General features: G+C 50.7%; 10 protein-coding genes across 10 annotated transcripts; 3 read left to right on the top strand and 7 right to left on the bottom strand.

The window, feature by feature from the left end:
* Window positions 1–1,957: 1,957 nt before the first annotated feature.
* Window positions 1,958–3,223, bottom strand: Asppvi_001677 (uncharacterized protein; the record flags this gene model as incomplete). The annotated part of the gene is made up of 2 exons (XM_043297970.1): window positions 1,958–2,376; window positions 2,428–3,223. The coding sequence occupies 2 exons, from the start codon at window positions 3,221–3,223 to the stop codon at window positions 1,958–1,960; spliced, it is 1,215 nt and encodes a 404-aa protein (XP_043153905.1).
* Window positions 3,224–3,916: 693 nt separating this feature from the next.
* Asppvi_001676 (M28 family metallopeptidase) lies at window positions 3,917–5,542 on the bottom strand (the record flags this gene model as incomplete). The annotated part of the gene is made up of 3 exons (XM_043297969.1): window positions 3,917–4,042; window positions 4,094–5,235; window positions 5,290–5,542. 3 exons carry the CDS (start codon window positions 5,540–5,542, stop codon window positions 3,917–3,919), a joined length of 1,521 nt encoding a protein of 506 aa, XP_043153904.1.
* Window positions 5,543–6,659: 1,117 nt separating this feature from the next.
* Asppvi_001675 (NAD(P)/FAD-dependent oxidoreductase) lies at window positions 6,660–8,181 on the bottom strand (the record flags this gene model as incomplete). Its single annotated transcript, XM_043297968.1, has 7 exons — window positions 6,660–6,741; window positions 6,794–6,867; window positions 6,932–7,349; window positions 7,411–7,880; window positions 7,930–7,977; window positions 8,026–8,070; window positions 8,128–8,181. The coding sequence occupies 7 exons, from the start codon at window positions 8,179–8,181 to the stop codon at window positions 6,660–6,662; spliced, it is 1,191 nt and encodes a 396-aa protein (XP_043153903.1).
* Window positions 8,182–8,905: 724 nt separating this feature from the next.
* Window positions 8,906–9,971, top strand: Asppvi_001674 (uncharacterized protein; the record flags this gene model as incomplete). Its single annotated transcript, XM_043297967.1, has 3 exons — window positions 8,906–8,974; window positions 9,030–9,273; window positions 9,340–9,971. The coding sequence occupies 3 exons, from the start codon at window positions 8,906–8,908 to the stop codon at window positions 9,969–9,971; spliced, it is 945 nt and encodes a 314-aa protein (XP_043153902.1).
* Window positions 9,972–10,237: 266 nt separating this feature from the next.
* Asppvi_001673 (oxygenase MpaB family protein) lies at window positions 10,238–11,116 on the bottom strand (the record flags this gene model as incomplete). The annotated part of the gene is made up of 1 exon (XM_043297966.1): window positions 10,238–11,116. The coding sequence occupies one exon, from the start codon at window positions 11,114–11,116 to the stop codon at window positions 10,238–10,240; it is 879 nt and encodes a 292-aa protein (XP_043153901.1).
* A 792-nt stretch (window positions 11,117–11,908) lies between these two features.
* Window positions 11,909–13,027, bottom strand: Asppvi_001672 (phenylacetaldoxime dehydratase family protein; the record flags this gene model as incomplete). The annotated part of the gene is made up of 1 exon (XM_043297965.1): window positions 11,909–13,027. One exon carries the CDS (start codon window positions 13,025–13,027, stop codon window positions 11,909–11,911), a length of 1,119 nt encoding a protein of 372 aa, XP_043153900.1.
* A 424-nt stretch (window positions 13,028–13,451) lies between these two features.
* On the bottom strand, window positions 13,452–14,551 carry Asppvi_001671 (sodium:calcium antiporter; the record flags this gene model as incomplete). The annotated part of the gene is made up of 3 exons (XM_043297964.1): window positions 13,452–14,330; window positions 14,394–14,400; window positions 14,442–14,551. 3 exons carry the CDS (start codon window positions 14,549–14,551, stop codon window positions 13,452–13,454), a joined length of 996 nt encoding a protein of 331 aa, XP_043153899.1.
* A 1,017-nt stretch (window positions 14,552–15,568) lies between these two features.
* On the top strand, window positions 15,569–18,401 carry Asppvi_001670 (uncharacterized protein; the record flags this gene model as incomplete). Its single annotated transcript, XM_043297963.1, has 7 exons — window positions 15,569–15,761; window positions 15,807–16,823; window positions 16,883–16,951; window positions 17,008–17,553; window positions 17,600–17,874; window positions 17,928–18,091; window positions 18,146–18,401. The coding sequence occupies 7 exons, from the start codon at window positions 15,569–15,571 to the stop codon at window positions 18,399–18,401; spliced, it is 2,520 nt and encodes an 839-aa protein (XP_043153898.1).
* Window positions 18,402–18,612: 211 nt separating this feature from the next.
* Window positions 18,613–18,903, bottom strand: Asppvi_001669 (uncharacterized protein; the record flags this gene model as incomplete). Its single annotated transcript, XM_043297962.1, has 2 exons — window positions 18,613–18,715; window positions 18,773–18,903. The coding sequence occupies 2 exons, from the start codon at window positions 18,901–18,903 to the stop codon at window positions 18,613–18,615; spliced, it is 234 nt and encodes a 77-aa protein (XP_043153897.1).
* A 491-nt stretch (window positions 18,904–19,394) lies between these two features.
* On the top strand, window positions 19,395–21,137 carry Asppvi_001668 (putative amino acid transporter; the record flags this gene model as incomplete). The annotated part of the gene is made up of 1 exon (XM_043297961.1): window positions 19,395–21,137. One exon carries the CDS (start codon window positions 19,395–19,397, stop codon window positions 21,135–21,137), a length of 1,743 nt encoding a protein of 580 aa, XP_043153896.1.
* Window positions 21,138–21,143: the final 6 nt, after the last annotated feature.

The raw sequence follows: 21,143 nt of genomic DNA, 5'->3' as shown, positions 1-21,143 counted from the left end.
TCCATACCTGCGGCCAGGCATGGAGGGCAACTTTATATCTCTCATGGTTCAAAGGCGCATTGAGTGCTTCCCCAGAGACTATGCGGGGATGCGGGGAGTGCTCTCTGGCGTCTTACCAAATTCGGTAGTGAAGCCCGATATCACACAGAATGTCTTCAAGTGTCTGCGAGCGTACTTACAATATTTATCCGGGCTGCTTGTATCCTGTATAAACCCCCGCAATTAAGGAAGAAGACCCGAGCCGCGTGTGTGTACACTCCGACTTTGAATGTTGAAGGCGCTGGGGGCGCAATGGCCTTGATCACATTTGACGCTAGACACTGCAATGAAGGAGCTGTTACTGGGCTATTTGATGTCGAGATTCCGTTGGAAAATCCATTGGAATCAACGGCAGAATGGTTTATGCCAAATGAATGATGACTGGATCTCCGGCCGTGTTAGAGTAAAAGCCAACAATACCATTCTTGTCGATTCACGCTGAGAACGGGAACTTGAGCATTACTTGACTGCTAGTGCTTGAAGGCATTGTTTATAGATAAGTACATATCTGTTTTGCCTCGGAAGATGGAGGAATGAGCCCTAAGACTGCTCTGGAGGCTATGGAAAAGTAAGGCGTCATCAGCACGAAAATGGTGTCAGCTCATGCTCATACTATACCTGAAACGAAACACAAAGCATAGCGACAGGAATAAGAGTGATCGTCTTCCGAGAATATCTCCGAGATTCACGTATGAAAGTACCTATATATAAAGTCTGGACGCTTCTTAAGACTACCAGCAACAATGGCAATATACCAACAACAAGTGTACCAACATGAGGATGATAGCCAATGTTAGCGCGTTACTTGCCCTACTACCTCTGTTGACCAAGGCAATGCCTTCAGCACTAGAAATGACCATCAACAAACGATCAGTCACCTGTCTGAAAGTCGGGGCAACTGCTACAGCCACTTGGACCAACAGTGCCGGACAGAGCTGTTCCTTTGTCGGGGTGGTGGGGAGCAATTATGGCACCAATAGTGCTGGAACAGGAGAGTAAGCATAATATTTCCCGGTGTGAAGGCGTCTTAAATGTTGTCTGGCTAATGGGATGATTCTCATGTTTCAGCTATTCCTGCAATGGCCGATGTGGCGAGGGTTGCACAGGCACTGCACTTGGCAATGCGTATACCCAAGACTGTTTCTCTCATGATATCTGCTCCTATTTTAATGATGCAAGCGGAGGGTCAAGGTGCGTCAACGCCGATAAATATCTGCTGCGTGAATGCTTATTCTGATGCTATTCAAGTGATCCGAACTGCGGAGCGGCATACGATGCTGCGGTCGATGATTTCCTGCTTGGTGTTGCAGATGGATGTTCGCAAACAAATCCATCTTTGGCAGTTTCAAAGCCAAGCTCGACTCCTGTCTGCAAATAAAACTCAATCTAGTTGTCATTGCAAGTTTCCAATTTAGACCTAGATTTGGCAATTCAAATCAAGGCTTATGGTGAAGTCATGAATATTCTGCTATACATGAATATATATTCTTGTTGATCGCCATCATAGCGACTCGGTAGCTTCCGCTAATCCACAAAAACAGTGGGATCAACATGACGTTCGCAACGGCTAAAATAGCCATGGGCCATACCTCCTATTAATCCAGGCTTTTTATTGTAGTCATTTCGACTCTGTCTTATCGGACTTGTCTAGGCTTTTCCAAGGGTTATCCCCGGACAACCATTGAACCTTGAGCTATAGCCTTGTTTCTCTTGGTACTTATTTGCTATAATCCAAGGATGCCTGGCTTGAACCAATGCCGAGGCAGTTATACACGTCCAGTGACTTTTGTTACGATGAAAAGGGAATCAACTTTTGTATTAGTTGGCTGATTATCATGCTAGTACAGCCCAGGATGCTATTCCCATATTCTTCACCCAATGCAATGTCATTAATCATTAAAATGTCCCTGGAGTCAGGTCACCTCGCAGCGTCCCATAGTGCATAACCCCATTCCCAGCCGGCGCAGTGCCCGAATGTCCGTAATTGAGTATCTCCAGACGTGCCAACTGTCGATCTGGGAGTGAAGCTCTCAAAATCGGCCACATCCTGACCGTGCCAGTGCTGCTTCCAACCAGGATTGGGCTGGTCGATGGCCGGCATCGTCCGCAACCCTTGCAGAGTGTCATCATTCGTACATCTTTCTACAGACCACACTTGAGGCGAGGGATTCCGGACGACCCGTACTGTGTCCATGAATGAGGATTTGGAGGATATCGCATTGCATGCCAACAATCGCCAGCGATCTTCCCGCGTGTTCTGGGAGAGGACCTTATGTAGGAAGGTAGGACCCAAGAGGACGAGATGGTTCAAGTAGATGCTATAATCATTTGTATCGTCTATTTTCCAGTCAGCCTTGAAGACAGGTATCTCAGATGGAAAGAACGTACCAGAAGAACTGGGGTACAGCTCACACGGATCAGCCGGTAATGAAGCTGGTCTCAGCGACCTCCACCGACTATCTGTCCGAGGAAACTCCTGCTGAATCTCGTCGAACATGCGCTTGTATTCGTTCCGCACGAGAACCCAAACTGATCCAAACTCCTCCACCTCCCACGGAGCCATCGAGCCGAAACAAAGCCGCCACATCTCGTGGATTGTGAAGTTTTTGTACCAGGTGGAAGACGTCCGTTTGGGAATTGACGGGTTGCAGAGGTCATCGGCCGGCTCTGTCCATTCTCGTGCGCCAAAGACGTTGCAGTACGTTTGTAACCGACACAGCGCTCGCAATATCCGTGCCTTTTCCGTCGGTGAGAGTCGCAAGGGAGCGGTTTGCTGCCGTGGAAGGGGTTCGGTTTGGCCCGAAAGTCCCGCATGCGAGGAAAGGGAGTCTAATAGCGTCTGGAACGTTTGATGAAGGTGAAGAAGGTCGATACTATCGGAGGGGTTCAGCTTGCTGGGGACTGAATCGGAGATGCGCTGGCGATCGAGAACCTCGATGATTCTCTGTTTGTTGGCTGATTCCTCGGCATGGAGGCCGGCAGATTGAATGGCCATAATAGGTTCTTCCAGCCCAACTGCGCCATAGTGTTCTCGTACCAGGCGATCGAGAATGCTTCTTTGGGAGAAACGGTAGGTGATCCGGTATGCCGCGGAAACTCGGATAAGATCGTGGAGGGTTTCAACATCTGGCATAGACTTCAAGATGTGAATCCTGAGCTCTGCTGGAAGAGCTTCTAGCGCCATGATTGTGTAGAGGTGCACGAGAGGATAAGAGTGAAGCAGGATGATACGACTTGATTGATCATGTTATGCAATCGGAGCTGTAGTTGTACCTGGGAATAGTGGAAGAAAACCAGGGTATATAAAACAAGTCATAGCTGTTCATCTCTGGATTTTGGATTAGAATTATACTACTCCTTACCACCTTTCAAGCACAAAAATTCTGGGGTAAAGGATCCGGCTGATGGCTTGCTGCTATTCTTGCTCTCCCCACAAACCGCTAAGATGGGCAAATACTGGGGCCGAGGATATCCATCGCCCCACCGGGAATGACGGCAGTCAGGAGGCGGTCATACCGGAATTGGTGCTGATAGGCTCTTCCTCGTAGTAGGGGCTTTATTGTTAGGTAAAATATTGCATACGCCCATCATCTGACATTGTTAATGAGCTTTAGCTAAAGTCCTGTTCAGTTCTAGACCAGTTGCGTGCTTTGTCGAAAATTTCAGAGTCTCAGAGGATTGTCCTTGGCACCAAGAAATGCCTCATCATGACTTTCCCCCTTACTGAGCTTTTAGGTAATAGATTGATTCTATGGATCAGATGACGTCAAATAGCTGGAAATACCTTCTCCAGTCAGCCGATGGAGATTGATACAGGCAAGTCCACGCCAGAATATCTAGATCTATCTACAATGCATGAATTGACTCAGATCTACAGCTAGTACAGCAGAGTGTGTCCATGATACTTTCTCTGCCCTTCATCCTTCATCACAGATTTTACTCCAATCCTCTTCGGAAAGCCATCGAATGACCGAGCGAACGTGGCAATCGAGTGTGCGACCAGCTGTGTACATGTCAGTAACCGTTCTCGACTGTAGAGACAAATAACTCTTACCTTGGTATTCACCTCCCAGGCAGTGAGGTTGACGTTGCCTACGTCGTCACAGAGTTGGTGGTAGCAGGGATCAAAGGCATCTCCAGCGACGCCTCCGAACATCTTCTGCTCTTCCTCTGTCTTGATCACCTCAGCTCCAGTGGCGATTCCGCCGCCGGGGATGCCATTCCGGATGAATGCATCATAATCGCTTCGTCCATCGAACGCGATGTAGGTGAAGTTCAATCCGTGAGCCTCATAGAACTCGGTGTAGAGGTCCCGCAGCTGTTCCGATCCGACCGGGTTGACTGCGTTAGTGGCGTTGTAGACCTGGTAGGCAAAGTTGGGTGAGGCCAGCATGTCATAGTCCATAAACAGCCGGATCTTCAGGTTCTCAGCCTCTGGCAGCACCGATACATAGTAGTCCGATCCGAGCAGTCCCTCCTCCTCTCCGGCCCACCAAGCCAGACGTACACAGTTGTTGACGCGGTACTGAGGCAGCAAAGAAGCGATCTCCAGCAAGGTCAAGGAGCCCGATCCGTCATCGTTGATGCCAGGGCCTTCCATTACACTGTCACTGTGTGCACCGGCCATCACGCAATTGTCAGCATCTCCTTCCTTTGTCTGCGCGATGATGTTGGTGGTGGTGATGGTCTCCACCGTCGCATCCATGTAGGCGATCGCATCGACCTTCTGGCCGTGTCCGAGTCGTTGCAGGAACGGCGCCGCATCTCTGTCCGAAATGCCAAAGGTAGCCACGTGGTCGGGAGACGGAGTGCCCAGAGTGCCTCCGAGGCCGCCTTTTTCGTTGTTGAAGATCACCGCAGCCACGGCTCCGGCCTTTCCAGCCAAGGCGGACTTGGTACCAAAGGGACAGCTGCCTCGGCTGATAAATGCGATGGCACCCTTGAGCTCTGAGGGGTAGTCTGCCGCGTCACACCCCAGGCGTGAGACAAGCACCAGCGGTCCGTACACCGGTTCATGGTCCTTAGTGGGTGGTGTCAAGCCCATGGGGAGAGCAGACTCCGGCACAGTGTGGCCCAGCACTAACCGTGATTCCACCACATTGCCGCTAAATGCAGGGAACGACTGGTTGGAGATGGTGTAGTAGTCGTCGAAATCCGTCAGAGTCGCATAGATGTAGTCCAGCGTCCCCAGATGCCCTGTGGTCACGTAAGTCGCCTTGTGATACGCGACGCCAAACAGATCAAACGAACCTTTACTGCCAATCACTCGTGTGGGATGATTATACTCGTCGATCCCAAGTTCCGCGATGCTATACAAGTGCTTGGCTCTTTTGAGTAGATTGCCAACATCGATCTGGCTTTGCAGTGCAGAGGAGCTGATCAACTCCTTCCCAGCCACTGGAATGTGGGGATCCGAGGCACCGAAGAGAGGGAGTTGAAGAGCGGCAACTTCGCCTGTGAGAGCAATGGCGGTGGCCAGAAGGTGTATCGGTGATGGTAACATTCCGAATATCAGCAGTGGTGTGCAATTGTGAAGAGCAATGTCATACTGGAGGAGGAGGAATCCTGAGTCACGCGTCAAGGGAATGGCCGTCGTGTGTGGGGCACTGCTAGCAAAGGGAGTCCAATCACTGATAAGGGTCGCTACAGCAACAAATGAGATACGACTATCTCATTGTGAAAGGTGATAAGACCAGGATATTATCAGCAGTATCAAAGCTTTAGTCTACATTCCTGCGGCTCTTGTTGATACCTGTGCGATAAGGCGCCCAATCCCTCCCCTGGTGCTATCACGTGGTCTCGTGTCAATATCCAGGCACACCATTGTTTAAAGGTAAGGTAAAGGTAGGATTCATCGGCCTCAGCAAGGGATGGACGACAATAACCAATTCGCTTTCCACTCATCCCCACATGTAATGCGCTGTCCGACGCGTTGAACAGTCTCAGTTATTCAAGCGGAACATCTTGGATGTTTATCAGAGCCACCCCACATTGACGAGAGAATAACTTTAGTTTCCAGCGCATACGTAACACCTTGCCCATCCATCGTCTGGGGAGACATCTCTGACTTAACATCAACTCTATTGCAATTGCGTCCCTGGGCATCATGCAGATCACCATGAATCTCCTTCATTACCTTTCCGACCGGTTCGCTCATAGTTGAGAAATATGCCGCTCGGAACGGGTGCAACATCAACACTGAGTGCGCAGACCCTTGTCTCGAAGCTGACTTTAGAATCATCTCGCACAACGGGGCTTTACCTCTGCGTGCCATCTCAGTCCTCCCGATCGAGTGTAATAGTTGTTACCGTGGCGAACCTGAACTTGGGAGGGCACATGCGCCCGCTGCTACACAGAACAGCCAGAGAGTCTGTGATACCTGAGTGGAACCATGTACGTCTCCAGTAACAAGAGCTGACACGGTGATATTTCACCAGAGCGTTCTCTGTACATGTAGAGGATAGTCTATTAGACAAAAGCTATTGGTTTTTGGGGGGGGGGGGGGGGGGGGGGGGGGGGGGGGGGGGGGGGGGGGGGGGGGTGGCAACTTCGGGGGATAGATGTCAATCAAAGAGCATTCAAATAAATTGTCTATTGGGTATCATCATATGGCATAACTACTACAGATGGTACGAGCGAGGGTTCTCAACCTGAACGCCCAGCCTCTCCCACCAGCCTTCCACTCCCATATCCTCTCGGCCACTATACATATCAATCAGTATCATATTCTGCAACAGTCATGAATGCAGCTTACTCAGTCTTCTCATTTATCCAGGGTTCGGTCTGTCCTTCTGCAGTGTTCGGATTGCGGAATATGACATTCAATTTCTGGTGGGAATAAGCTTCAGTCAGCCCTCATCTTTTTTTTAAGTATTTTGAGTATGGAACTTACCATGCCAAGGGTGAGGTGAATGGCTGCAGGCGGCGGTGCATACTCTTCTTCTGGTCTTCGTCCTTCTATCAACGCTTGGATATTCCTGGCGACCACGCCGGCCTGCATGGATCCTGGCCGGGCGGCCTTTTGCGCACCAGTGTCGCCAATGTCACCGACAGCAAAGATATTCGGAAAGTTTTCATCGTCTAGTTGCAACGTAGGCCGAACCCGAATAAACCCGTTATCCGGATTGATCAACGATCCAGATCCCGAAGGGGTCAAACTGGTCAAAAGGTCATTATTAGGCCGTTGGCCCGTTGCAAGAATGACGAACTCCGTCGAAACCCTGCTGCCGTTGGTGAGCTGCACATCAAATGGCTTTCCATCGGTAGGGAATCCTTCTGAAGGTACGCTGACGCGAGCGTTGACAATAAGTCTATGGAAATTGACTCGTTAGTCGAGGTTCAGTGCTGGATAAGACAATCACGTAAACATACCGGACCCCTAGCTCATCGAATCGCTTTTTGATCACCTCGTGCAATTGCTCGTGGAATAGAGGCATGACTCGTGCCCGAGACTGTACAAGGGTGACCTCTTTATCAGGATAGTACTCCTTGAGGTCTGTCGCCATCTGTACCCCGACAGCGCCTCCACCGACAATCAGGATCGACTTGGCCCGCTTGATATCGGCCTGGTGGTTTCGCAAGTACTCGACGGAGGACACCTTGTCGTCGTCTTTCATGCCCGCCGGCTGAGCGAGCCGAGTTCCAGTGGCAATGGCTAGATACTCGTATGGGATTTGTTTGGAATCCTGCCACTGGCGATCCAGCGTCACAAATCGTGGGTTTACCGAAAGTACTCTCGCTTGGACCACTGCATGTGTGGACGGACGGGGAACAGAGGAGAAGATTCCGCTGTATGGGATGAAAGCTTTATGTTCTTGACCGGGTACAATGGCGAAACGCGGCTGAGATGAACAGGTTAGCGACATCGGAATATGAAAGAATAAATCTTACAAAAGCAAAGAGATGGTGAAAATGGCTATGCGGTTCAATCAGGAGGACCTGTAGAGAATTAACATGTGTAGTCAAGACGTGATGGATTACAAGTACCCGATGTGTTTCTGGGATGACTCGTGCCAGCTCTTGGGCAGTGGCCTTAATACAACTTGTCAGTATGCCATCCATTCTACGACTTTGGGTGAAAGGGCGTACCCTTCCCACATATGATCCTCCCACGACAATGATATTCTTCAGAGGGGCTGCCATTTTGATCTGACGTTCTTTGGAGCATATGAATTAGTGTATAAAGTAGAGAATGAAGAGAATGAGGATATGACCCCCGACCCTGGGAATGTGCATTTATATATCGGCATTGGAGGATCGGATGCACACCCGGATCAACAGGGCAGAGGCACGACTGATTGATAAGCGTTATCTGATCATCCCACTTCCTGCTGGCGGCAGTTGCCAATCCCGAGCATCATATCTCCGAGCTTCAAGCTGTTTTACTCCATTAGGCAAGAGGTCCGAATACGCCGAGCCGGACTGGTTAAGATCTTATCCGGCAAGCCTGCTCTCCATCTTCGTGATACGTTTTATATAGTAAGACCACAATGCTCTGCGATAGATTCCCATCGTGTATGGTTTTGCTGTTTGTGGGATTTTGGCCTAATATGCTTCTTATAAGCTCCACCCACAGTGACCTGTTTATAAAAGTTGTCCCCTATCGATTCTAACTTTGCCCTTAGCGGTCTGACGGTCATGGTATTTTATATAATGTCTAACTGCTTTGGCATTTAGGTCGTTTCATCCGTCTTCCTCGTGTCGCGAGTACCAGATTAGACAGGATTGTACCACGCGTCTGGCGCCAGCCACAGTTTCAATATGACTCACTTCAAAATCATCCTACTCTGCCATTATCTTTTGTATAGAGCAGTTCCGTTCTCAGTATTGGCATCTTAAGCCTGCATTATCTTCCAATTGTTATAAAATGTCGGCGCTTCTGATATCCCAGGACAATCCATTCCAGACTTTGATTACTGAGACGAATAATGATGCGGTGAGTAATATTCAAAGGGTTTCGGGTGAGAGCCCAGCGTTAAGCCTCTTATCAGGCTCAGTTGCAGTCCCGCTACGAGAATCACCGAGTAAATCGAAATGCACAGCAAGCTGCGAAGATACTGGCACCAGACTTCGCAGGGTGGAACCTTGACGAGATTTTAATGCGCCTTGACGGCCCCGCAAAGGAAGCGGGATTTATTGATCCTCGTAACTGCCTGGTCATCTGGGCCCGGCCGTCTTCACCAATTCGTGATCTTATAAAGTACGTGCAAAGCGAACTCAGAAGCGTTGCTCCGAGTAAGTCTTACACTTCACAACCCTTTGTCGCGGCTAGGAGGTAAGGCGCTCACCATGTTCCGACAGCCCTCTGGCTCATGCCCTCCGCGAATCTACATACAACAGTACTGGAAATAGCCCATTCTTTGACCGAAGAGCAGATCGAGAGTCTCGTAAATACTCTGCAGTCATCGCAGGGCGTAACCACGTCGGAAATTGCCGACTATGCGTTCGCACATCGAACGCGCCTTGTAAAGCCCATGGTGGGCTTTGACTCTGCAGCCATGGCACTGACCTTTGTCCCCGCTGCTGGAGAAGCTTCAGATGCGCAACGCACTATTGAAGACGAGACCTACAGTTATCATCATCTTCGTCGCGATATCTTCGACATGGTTCGAGCGGCTGGTATCCCGGTTGCATCCCGGTACATTGTTCCTTCAGCCCATCTCACCATTGCAAGGTTCGTCACTCAGGACGGCTTCACCAAAGAAGGAGCTGCAGTGGGAGAGGGACATGTTGACCCTTCGAAGGTCAAAGAACTGATTGATAAGATTGACGAAATTAACCAGAAGCTGCAGGAAGAATATTGGCTTAGTGAGAATGGAACAATCAAGGCTGGCGGAGAGTGGCTGGTTGGCCAGGGAAAAGGCTTGGTTATTCGTAGAGGTCGGCTGTGGTATGGTGGTGGCGATGATGTAAACCTTGGAAAGGGCTATTGAGTGTGGATCTGTATTAATAGCTTTTAAGGAAGGTCATATACACAATACTGGACGGAAATGGACTGAATATACTTCTGTGTACCCGTTCTATGATACAGAGGCTACTACACTCGGAGTTCCATGAAACCCGATTCAATGCAGGCGGTATAAAGAGAGATAGGGCTATCGTTCGAGAGAAATAATGGAATGGCGTTCTCTTACTCTAGCCTACCGATAAGTCGGAACAATATCATTCAATAACACTCCTTGAATTCTCCAATCCCCTGCTATACTCCCGCCCAGTGTCCAGTCTGCTTGATTCTGTCCACTGCCTTCGCGAGATCTTCCATGTATTGCCTATGTAGTGTTTGTCGCAGGTGTTGCGGTATGCTGGGGTATGCAATGCGCATGACACGAACAGTGGTCTGAAACTGGATCCGGCTTAGTACGGTCGGTTGCAGATCGTACTCCTTGGCCAGTCTTTCCGGGAGAAAATGGATAGTCAAAAGGCGCGACAATGGGGCCATGGCTCTCATCCACAGAGGGAGGTGGACCGGATAGAGCAGATCGCGACTCAGCTTCCGTGCCATAACGGTGACCTCCAGTGTCTCGATATTGTGGTCCCAGTACTCCCAGAATTTGTCAAGAGTGGCTGGCCACATCTCGGAAGGCATCCGCAGGGAAGTGCCAAATACCGCAGATTGTTGGTAAAGTGCTTCCAGCTTGTTTCTGGATAGCTTCCCAAAGAAGGTCTCGTGGACGACTACGATGGCGACGAACAGGGTAGCAGCGGTCCACTTGTGCAGCTCCGGGTCATTTGCATCGTAGTCTTCCGCCTTGACTCGGGCATGATAGCGATGGATGACGGAGAAGATAGCGGCCTTCTCCTGCCGAGTGCCAAAGACGGCCGCATTGATGAAACGGGCGGTATTCCGGAGACGGTTGGGGATGCGAGTGGCGAAGCTGGAATGGTCGTAGCTACCTTTGGCCAGAGCAGGATGGGCAAACTGACATAGGATAGCGAACTGGCCTCCGAGGAGATAAATATCTTCCATCAGGAATGTCTGTAGGTCTGTGGGTTCGGCAATCGTGTCGTAGATGTGTAGAGATTCGTACGACTTCGCTGCCTCCGTTAGCTGAGCAGTTCCGTCCTGGACCTGAGCCATGACTTTGTATCAGGAAATGTATCTGAATCGGTAGTGAGTCAATGACAAGATGTTGTTGTATGATATCGTAGGGCATGAAAGACATTGCCGGACCGAGGAAGGGGATTCGGGCATATGTATCCAGCGCATCTGATACTACACCGGAAATGCGATCAGCACTCGAAAAAAGGCCAAATATGATATTCTGGGGTCTGCCAATTATATATTAGAGAAATACCGGTTCTCCTGGTCCATCATTTAGTCCTCGAAGTGATGAGGCGGGGTTGCACATGTGAAAATGCATATGAAGCCCGCGGAGGCCTGTCAGATGCAAAGGTCAGATTGTTTGGAGGGAAAAGAACAAGCTCAACAGTAAATAGTAATTCCCTATCGACTGAATGGAGGAGGAGAGCTCTAAATGATTTGGTTTGAGAAGATCTCTGCTGCGCTGAGGACGGCAGGGTTTGCGACCTGGATGAAATGCCATTTGACATGTTTCGGTCTTCGTTGCGGAGATTCTATCAGTCGTTATACTCATTTGTATTGTGACTTCAAGGACGCCCAAAATAGTGTTCCGTCGAGGTACATGCACCTGTGAGGGCTACTGTGTCGGGGAGAAAGTCATCAGGAGTCCATATGACAGGAAATGACCTAGCGACTTGCCATGCAAACGTTCAGACAGTGGCGCCATCTGGCAACAGACTTGGTGTAGATCTTTAAAGTAAGGTACGTATCTTCTCAGCCAACCCGTGCTTGCAGATGGTTCTACCAGATCGCTCTACGGGTGATATGGCGTTTTCTAAATTCACAACTTTAGGAGCTATAGACGTTCAAGTGACATCCCTGCATAACACCTGTTCTGCCCATGCAGTTGACGTACTCGAACTGTGCCTCGCCACGTTTCAGTACTGAAACTTCGTGCCAGGTGCGGAACTTGCGCTGGTCTCCAAACTTCTTTGCATGCTTTATGGCTCCAGTATAGATGGCCAAGTGGGAGGGATGCGACTTGGCCCAGTGTTCGAGGTCTGCAAGGTTACGAAAGAATCCGGCCACGCAAGACTCTTTAGTCTCGCGCGTCTTCTCCAGTGCCCGAGAAGCGAGTGGACGATTGTAGAGATACCGTAGCCCCATAGCGCCACTTTTCTGGGGATTATCCCATAGATACGCCAGTCCAGATCGCAGAGCAGGCTCCAGCGTCTCCTCGTATGCCTTGGCCTCGGTTTCCGGGCAGTTGGCCCAAAATTGACCCGAGCGGATGTGGACAAGGTTGTCCGGATTCGTGCCCACTACGTGATAATTTTGCGTCTCGCGCTGCGAGGTAGTGGTAGCTGCCACCTCTGTCTTTTCAGGTTCTTCATTCTGGACGAATCGATCTGTGGCCGAGGCTGGGATTCGATCGCGGGCAGCCCCCCAATATGCAGTCAACGTATGTTCCACAGTCGACACTCCGGGCAAGCGTGCCAGTCCCGGCAGATAGTCGAGGCCTGAATAGTTGGTTTCGACTCGCGACAGATGGCTGGTGAATCGCTCACACCACAAGCCAACAGACTGTCGATGGGGGGGGTTTAGGTGCTGGTGGATGCTCACAAGGTTCAAGCGTCGTATACTGTCCTCATATTTGCTCGCATCATTCCAATAGCACACCCAAACTGTGGAACTGGGTACATCGTCGCCGTCAAGGACCTGAAATTGTTCAATCGATGCAGGTGCGCTGGATGCATCCTCGACCATCCATCTCTGTATGCTCTCGACCGCCGCGTTAACGCTCTCAGTCAGTGACCCCTCATCGGTTTGGGCCTCATGTCGTTGCACCCCAATATATGCGGTGAAGACACAGTCCATATCAGCTGGGAACTGAGCCATCCATCTCGGAACGGGCGGACGATGCCCCTTAGGCTGCCGAAGTGGGAAGACTCGTCTTGTGCAGCTCATTGCGGTGTGCGCATGTGAAGTTGTGCCGTGTTTCTCCAAAGACAAGTGCAAAAGCACAAGAGACAGGGACATGCCGGTCTCAGAGGAGAAGATGACTTACCTCGGATAGCATCGTATAACCCCGCTTTGATCGGATGGCTCTATATGGACCTTACCGTGAAACAATCCTCGCTTATAGTAATTGGTCATACTACAATCGCATTATTTTATGCATGTTGCCTGTATTCATCGGTCCAGGGTTTGTCATGTTTCTAGTCTATTTATCTCGTACGATTCCAACCACATTCAACCACCAGAGCCTAAACACGACCGTAATTGAGAAAAGAACAAGAGACGGAACTATGAACGCAGAAGTGTTCCGTTCAACGGGCCTACCTGTGTCTCCCTCGACAGCCGGAATTTATTTTGATAGTGTAAGTAATACTCATCTTCTATACACAGTAAACTCAAGCGCTAAAAATGCCAGATACGCAGCAAGGAATATCACACCGGCTATCCTCCCCGGGCCAAAGATAACCACGACGAAGAAGCCCAAGGATGACACCCACACCGAGATCAGATCGAACAGGACAAACCTGTCTGATTGATTCCTTGTATCACCAGCGAGCGCCACCACGCCGGCACAGAGAGTCAAGAGGAAGATATTGCTTCCTGCAGTAGTGGCCGCCATGATGTTGACATGACCGCGAGACCCGCTGAGGACTGCAATCAGCTTCTCAGGCAAGGTGGTGGCGAACGACACAATGGTCAGACCAAAGACAGTTCCGGAGAGCTGCAAGGAATCGGCGATGCTCACAGCACTATGCGCCAGAAGATACCCAGCTAGTGATAGTGCGAGGAGGCCAAAAAATAGCTTGGTGACGTGGTACAGAAGCCTCCTAGTCGACAGTTCTGGGATATGATCTGATTGAGACTCAATCAAGGGGGTCGCTTCAGTCACAGAATCCACCACATGATCGGTCGACCCTGCGTCACTATCGCTGTCCGAGAGCTCGGGTGCTGTTGCGACTCCTTTGTAGATGGCATAGAGGATTGACATAACATAGATGCCAAACAAAGCGATCAGTAAACCCCCGACGATTTTGTTCAGCTGGTTGAAGAAGGCCAGCACCACGAACAGCGTCGTAATTGCGAGAAGCACCGCAGCATATATTTTGGCACTCCGATCAAAGTCAATATGAGTCGGATGGAACAATAGACCGAGTGAAAACGCGCCCAGCACGTTGGAGATGCTCGAGCCCATGAGGTTGCCCAAGGCCAGGGGAGTGCGACGCTGCAGAATGGCAGCAACCACCACGGCGAGCTAATCAAACCGTCAGTTGGGATAAAAAGATCGGAAATACAAAGTTAACTTGCCTCTTCATACTCCGCTCCTGCCGTCAGCAAGGCAATAATTGTCTGCGAAACCCCCAACGAACGGCCGACGATAACGGTGTGATCAATGAACGTGTCGGCGCCATAATCAAGGACAAAGACACCGGCGATAAAGACGCCTATATTAAAAATGAGGCTGTCCAAATCCATTTCACCGTATAAGCTGGACAAGTATAGCATCGTTTGGTCGAAAGAGTAAGGAGGAATACCTGCCCGAAATAGGAGGCCATTAAAGTTTTTCCGTGCCGCGGTGCATTTATCCGCCAGTGATGCTACTCCTGGTTTGGTCATCATCCTTTTTAGGATTGTCATGACCAGTTAAGCTAAAGACAGGGTTGCATTGGCTGATTCAAATCGACTAGTAAACTGGCTATCGAGATCGGCATTGGCTTGTGTATGCCGCAGGGAAATCGCAGAATGCGGGGTTGGTCGCATCTGTACAACAGCATTAGCCTTTTGTACCCCTGTCAGATCGTATCTGCAGGTGAAGAATCAGGCGGCACTGATGCAGCTGGCGATGGTCTGGCCAGTGGTCCTGATGACCCCGGACGATGGCCGGGTCTACGACTCCAGCATCCCAATGCCTTCCCACCACATCCAGCCGTCCATCGACCAAGCTTGTGCCATCCAACAACACGCACAAATCATACCGTGAGACCGGGTTCGGATATACGAGAGCCAAGACATACAGGGCATTATCTGATGGCGCTGAATTTGCAACAATGCTACGGTGTCCTGGGCTGACTGTAAGCACTCGTATTCTGCCGTGCCCATGGAGTCTAAGTAAGTGACACGGTGCTCTCTGCCGTTTGTGAACTACAAGCGAGGCGTCTATACATTGTGAATTGGCCTCCCTGAAGAGATTGGTCAGAAAAGCCATGCTGCGCATCTCGCAACGATGACAGGCATTGGCTGGCAGATACAACTTCTTGACGACTCGGTGCGGCAGAGTTCGTATATGCATGGCCTCAGACTCTGAATGTAGACCGGAGTAACTTCCTCAAGAAGCACAATGCCGACCTTGAGTATCATTGTAAAAGATCCCTCATATGTACTCAATCGTAGAGGTGGAGTCGATAATTGTATATAAAGCCTCTTGCTCCGCTGTCTGGAAACACAAGACCAACAGCAGCTCAACTCGAATTCCGATTGCCTAATCCAGCAGAAATGAGGCAATTCCTTGTCTCATTTGCCCTATTATGGCTCTTCAGCGCTGCAATTGCTGTTGAGAACAACCTGATTGACCTGCAGCCTCTTCATCGACATGCTTGGGACAAGGATGCTTTGCACAAGAGAGATGATCCCGCTGGAAGTGTGGCACTACAGGACCATGAGCAGTTCATGTGGGCTTCTGGCAATGGTATTTAATAAACCACCGTCTTGAACTGCTGACTGACCTTGCCAGAATCAAACACCGAAGTCACTGCAGTGAKCATGGTTGTTTGGTCCAAACAGGATGAACGCATCCTGGACATGGACAAGATTTCCTTTGCCTTGGACTCGGTCAGCTGCACCGATGGGATGACCCTCAAGTTCAAAAACTGGCTCTTCTATCTTGCTGCCAAGTTCGCATGGCAGTGGGTGAATTACAACGACATGCGCAGTTTCGTAATGGTCTCCAGCTGGGAGGGATGCGGTACTCCCCGCCAGCGAGACCCCTGGGTGGTCAGCAACGCTGTCTTTGATGACAAGGCCTCGACGGCCAAACTGACAGCGACCAAGAGTACATGGCAGAAGGTATCCAACACGACTGTTCTTGATTTTGGAGATATCGTCCTCGGCCATCAGGGCACCCACGACAAGCGGTTCCTAGATGTCAGCTTGAACAAGGCCTTTACCGTGGATCTCAGCTCCTCTTTTCCCACCGAGATTGTCAACTGGACCATGAATAACGCCCCATTCGTGGATGCCAGTCTCGCCATCAACTGTGTCAACTGTGGCACCACAGGCACTCTCACATTCGCCGGCCACGTCGAAGCGAGCCTGTGGGATGGGTTGGAGAAGTTCGAACTGTCCGCTACACCTCGTAACATTGCCGCGAATCTGGACTTGAGCTTGGAGTTCAAAGGTGAGGTTGATTTTGATGGCCTCCCCGCTCCAGGTATGGAGTGGACGCTGGTGGAGCTGCCATTACCCAGTGGCTGGCGGATTCCGGGGGTGTTGACATTCGGTCCCAATGTCAAGATCAATGCAGGTTACGTTATTGAATACATTGGAGGCGAGGCATCTGTCACTACAGGAATCTCAGCCAGGGTGCCCGATAGCTCGGTGGCCAAGGTAGATTTGGCCAGCAAGCACCCGGTGACCATCTCCGGATGGATTCCAGAAATCCAAACCAAGCCCCTCGAGGTTGAGGCACAGATCCACGCGAAAGCACAGCTCTACACGGAAGTTGCGGTGGCGGCCAGCATCGAAGTCTTCGGTATCCAGCGCCCTCCTTTCTTGGATTTAAATGCATGGTGCAGCTGACGAATGTTCCAGACAATGGGCTGAACGTCGAAGTTGGCATCAAAGTCCCCGATATTACAGTGACTGCGGCAGCAGGATACGGTTAGCTTCTAACTAACCCAGATCTCTTCGAATACTGACTCTGTCATCAGACGTAGCCGGCTTCTGCGCCAATGACCCTACCAAACCGTACGGAGTCAAGCTGGATGCCACACTGGGTGCCAGTCTGGGGCTGCAGGGCTACACAGAGGTGGAGGGGGGACGGGACGTGTTCCTGGACGTGACTCTGTACCAGACACCGACACTGTACACGTTCCCCGAGCTCTGTCTGGCTGCCGCAGAAGAGTCTCCCGGTACCTGCATTCCTCAGTCCGACCCTCTGGATCCCGACGATGGGGTCGCTCCGGGCGTCCTTCGGAGAGACACAACAAGCTCAGTCGCGCTCTCCAGACGGGATGCAGACAGCGCCTTTTACCAGGGTCGGGATCCATATTACTTCGCATGCGACGAAGGTCGCACGAAGCAGATATGGGTGCAAAAGTATCAGCGCCCCTCACGGCTGAGGAACAATCTTGCCGTCCCTATCATGCAGCCGGGAATGACGTGCAGTAATAGCCCGCAGAACCAATGCCCTGCTAGCACCTGGAATATCAAGGAGGTTCCCAAGGAAGACCGGGCTGCCGTGACAAGACAAGGATGGGCCTGTAAGTGCCCTGACCTGATGCACAGAGACAAAACTAACAAATGTAGCGGAACATATTTATGAGGGCAACTGGGTCCGTGACTTTATCGACTATTTGGTTAAGAATTATTATCCAGCGACGATCGAGGATCCCACCGTCCAGGACAACACCAAATGCAAGGGAGCGATGAACAGTTTCGGCATCCAACGCGACATCAGCACACCCAATCCTACTGTCGCGTTCAACTACTCGGAGGCGTTGATGCAAAATCTGGGTACCGTCTATACGGCGTCTACGCTCATGGCGATTCTCCCCAACAGACAAAATGGCTTGAAATATTCTGTGAGTTTCATGGATGTCGACCGCAAATGCAGTAAAGACTGACTCCCAGGCAGATGTTTGCTGGTAATGATCTCGATGCCAAATTCAAGACGACTGAGAAGAATATCAACCAGCGAGTGTGCTCTCTCGGACGCATCGTCACCGTCTGTCAGTATATGAATTATGGAGAGATCCGGACTCGCATGAAGGCCACCATCGCGGCCATAGAGAGTCTTTTGTCAGTCTTCTCTCAATCCCCTTCTTTGTTAGCTCCATGTTGACAGTTTAGCAGAGACAAGATGCAGCAGGATGTCAACATCTACCTTCCAAGTTCCCTCAAGAACGAGACCCTCAAGACGGCCCACACCAAGTTCTTCGAGGAGAAGTACAGGGGCGGATTTCGCAATGCTCGGGACCGATTGCAAGGCTATGCCAGTTGGCTCCAGGGTCAAGCTGGGTTCGGAGATCTCGATCAAGCCACGAAGGATGAAGTGGCCAAGCTTGCGAGCAATCCCGAGGCTCTTTGCCAGGAAATATGGCCGTTGTAAGGATTAATGTGCCAGGTCTATGGGGAAATATGTTGATAAGCTGTTTATTTGTCTTCAAATTTGTCCTCTTGCGCCACTAGTTCAATTCAATTATATATCTGTTGAGACACGCCACATAGAAGATCCCAATGTCTGTGATACAGAGCAACGAACGCAATCACTTGTAATTCATTCAATGAATGTCTGGACGGGTATCGCAGCAGTGACTGATTTAGGAGCCTTTTCGATTCTTTCCACCAATATAGCGAGTAGAATCGAGGCCATTTATCGAAGAGACTCGCGCCAGAAAGTCGAAGAGCTCCGGGTTGCTCGTGCTGAGGGTAGTTAGACACGGCCACTGCTACACTTGGAAGCATACAGGGTGAACACACGTCTGATCCCCTGCTTTTTCCCATTTGGGAGGCCCATCTCCCTCCTGGTGCGTCTCCCGATCCGTGAGGGACTGGGACCGACGCCGGCTTGAGGACTGTGAAGTGTCGTGTAGCTTGCCGGTTTCAGACATGGTCCGTTAAGACAATCATATGCTCATTAAAATGTGCAGATGAAGAGCGGTACATTGACTCGTCCGAGTACCTCTGGTATATGGACAACTTTTTAAAAGGACCATCATCGGACCGATGACCTCACCATTCATGAATTGCCTATTTGGGGCAGTGTCTCTCGCGTTCCCCGCATTTATGCTCGGATTGTGCAACTTGTGCTATGCAGCTGAGTCAGCAGGGGTGGCGCAGAACCATCGAGATTCCTGAGATTGCTGTGGTCCCTCTCTGGGTCTCCTCTTCCGTCTCAAACAGGGCATAACAGGATCMAACAAGTTGCTGCCGAGAGTCGAATGGAATGACTTCACTCTGGCACGTTGCATCTTCACTCCATCGATTCTGCACAATGAGGCTGTTTGTCTTGTCGCTCGAAATTCAGGATATTTCCTAATTCTTACTCTATCGCAACCTGATCTTACTCTGACAGCAATATTTCATCCTCTTTCCGCTAACAATGGCAGACCCGTCCCTGTCATTGCCCAACGCCCGAGATGACCAACGAGAGGCCGAGATTCTATCACAACATCTTCATCCCCAATTCACCGGCTCGCTTCATGAAGAATCTCCCCTTCAGGCCCGTGCTGCAGCTGAAGCATCCTCCAGTTCAGACAATGCCGAACAACAGTCGTCGCTGAAGCTCCTAGGTGGTGACGTCCATCGCGATCTCTACCGGCTCGAGGCCAAGGCCAAACAAGCTCTGCAAGAGAGACGGGCCGCCAGCTTCTCCTATCCCGCCCGACCTCCCGATGATGCGGTAGAAGAAGGCGTGGCTGCCATGGAACCTGGCAGCTTTCGTCGGCACTTTGTACAACAGAAAAAGGGCTGGGCCAGCGATGCACTGGTCGCTCGCTCGTTCCTCGATTTTCTCGACCTATATGGTAGTTTCGCCGGGGAGGATCTGGCGGAGACGGAGGATGAGTCTGCGATTGCAACGGAAGATCTCGAGCATGAGCCCGAGCGAAGGCCTCTGCTGGGCCGGCGGAGAACAACTCGAGCACCTCGCCCTGGGGACGCGTCTCGGGTCAAGACATTTTTCACTCTACTGAAAGCGTTCATCGGGACGGGAATCATCTTCCTGCCCAAGGCCTTTCGCAACGGTGGAATTCTCTTCTCGTCGGTCGCTCTGGTCACGGTCGCGGCGGTCACAAGTCTCTGCTTCCATCTTCTGCTGGAGTGTCGGAAAGGACATGGGGGCGGTTATGGTGATATCGGTGAGCGTATAGCAGGGCCTCGATTGCGATCGCTCATTCTGGGATCCATCACCATTTCCCAGCTTGGCTTTGTCTGCACGGGTATCATCTTCACTGCGGACAACTTTCGGGCGGTCTTGTCAGCTGTAGCTAAACATAGCGAAAGAGTTCTGTCCACCAACGTCCTGATCGCACTCCAATTAGTTGTTCTGGTGCCGCTGGCATTCATCCGAAACATTTCCAAACTCGGACCAGCGGCGCTCCTCGCGGATATTTTCATCCTCATGGGTCTTGCATACATCTATTACTACGATATTGCCACCATTGCGTCCCGACATGGGTTGGAATCGTCAGTTGAGCTGTTCAATCCTAAGTCATTTACCCTGACCATCGGTTCCTGCATCTTCACTTTCGAAGGAATCGGGCTGATCCTACCCATTCAATCGTCCATGAAACACCCGGAGAAATTCGACAGGCTCCTCTATACTGTCATGATCATCATCACTGTGCTCTTCACGGCCGTCGGCGCTCTTTCCTATGGCGCCTTTGGTTCCGAGACGAAGATCGAAGTCATCAACAATCTTCCCCAGGGAGACAAGTTCGTGAATGCTATGCAGTTCCTCTACTCCCTGGCGATCTTGATCGGTGTTCCGGTACAGCTGTTCCCGGCCGTTCGGATCATGGAGGGCAACCTGTTCGGTCAGGTGTCGGGCAAGCGAGACCCTTGGATCAAATGGAAAAAGAACATCTTCCGATCGTTGATCGTGCTGGCTTGCGCTGTGATGTCGGCCGTCGGAGCTGCTGACTTGGACAAGTTTGTCTCGTTGATCGGCTCATTTGCTTGTGTTCCTCTGGTCTACATTTACCCGGCGTACTTGCACTGGAAGGGGGTAGCAGACTCTTCCTTGGCTAAATTTGGCGACCTTACAATGGTGGTGCTGGGGTTTATCTTTATGATTTATACGACGTTGTCTACTGTTTCGGTATGGATGCAAGGGAATCAGTGAGGTATG

The sequence above is a fragment of the Aspergillus pseudoviridinutans genome (assembly GCF_018340605.1).
Source record: "Aspergillus pseudoviridinutans IFM 55266 DNA, scaffold_1, whole genome shotgun sequence".
Lineage (NCBI taxonomy): Eukaryota > Fungi > Ascomycota > Eurotiomycetes > Eurotiales > Aspergillaceae > Aspergillus > Aspergillus pseudoviridinutans.
Note: the sequence above shows the minus strand (reverse complement) of the source record. Positions and strands in the feature narration are given on the sequence as shown.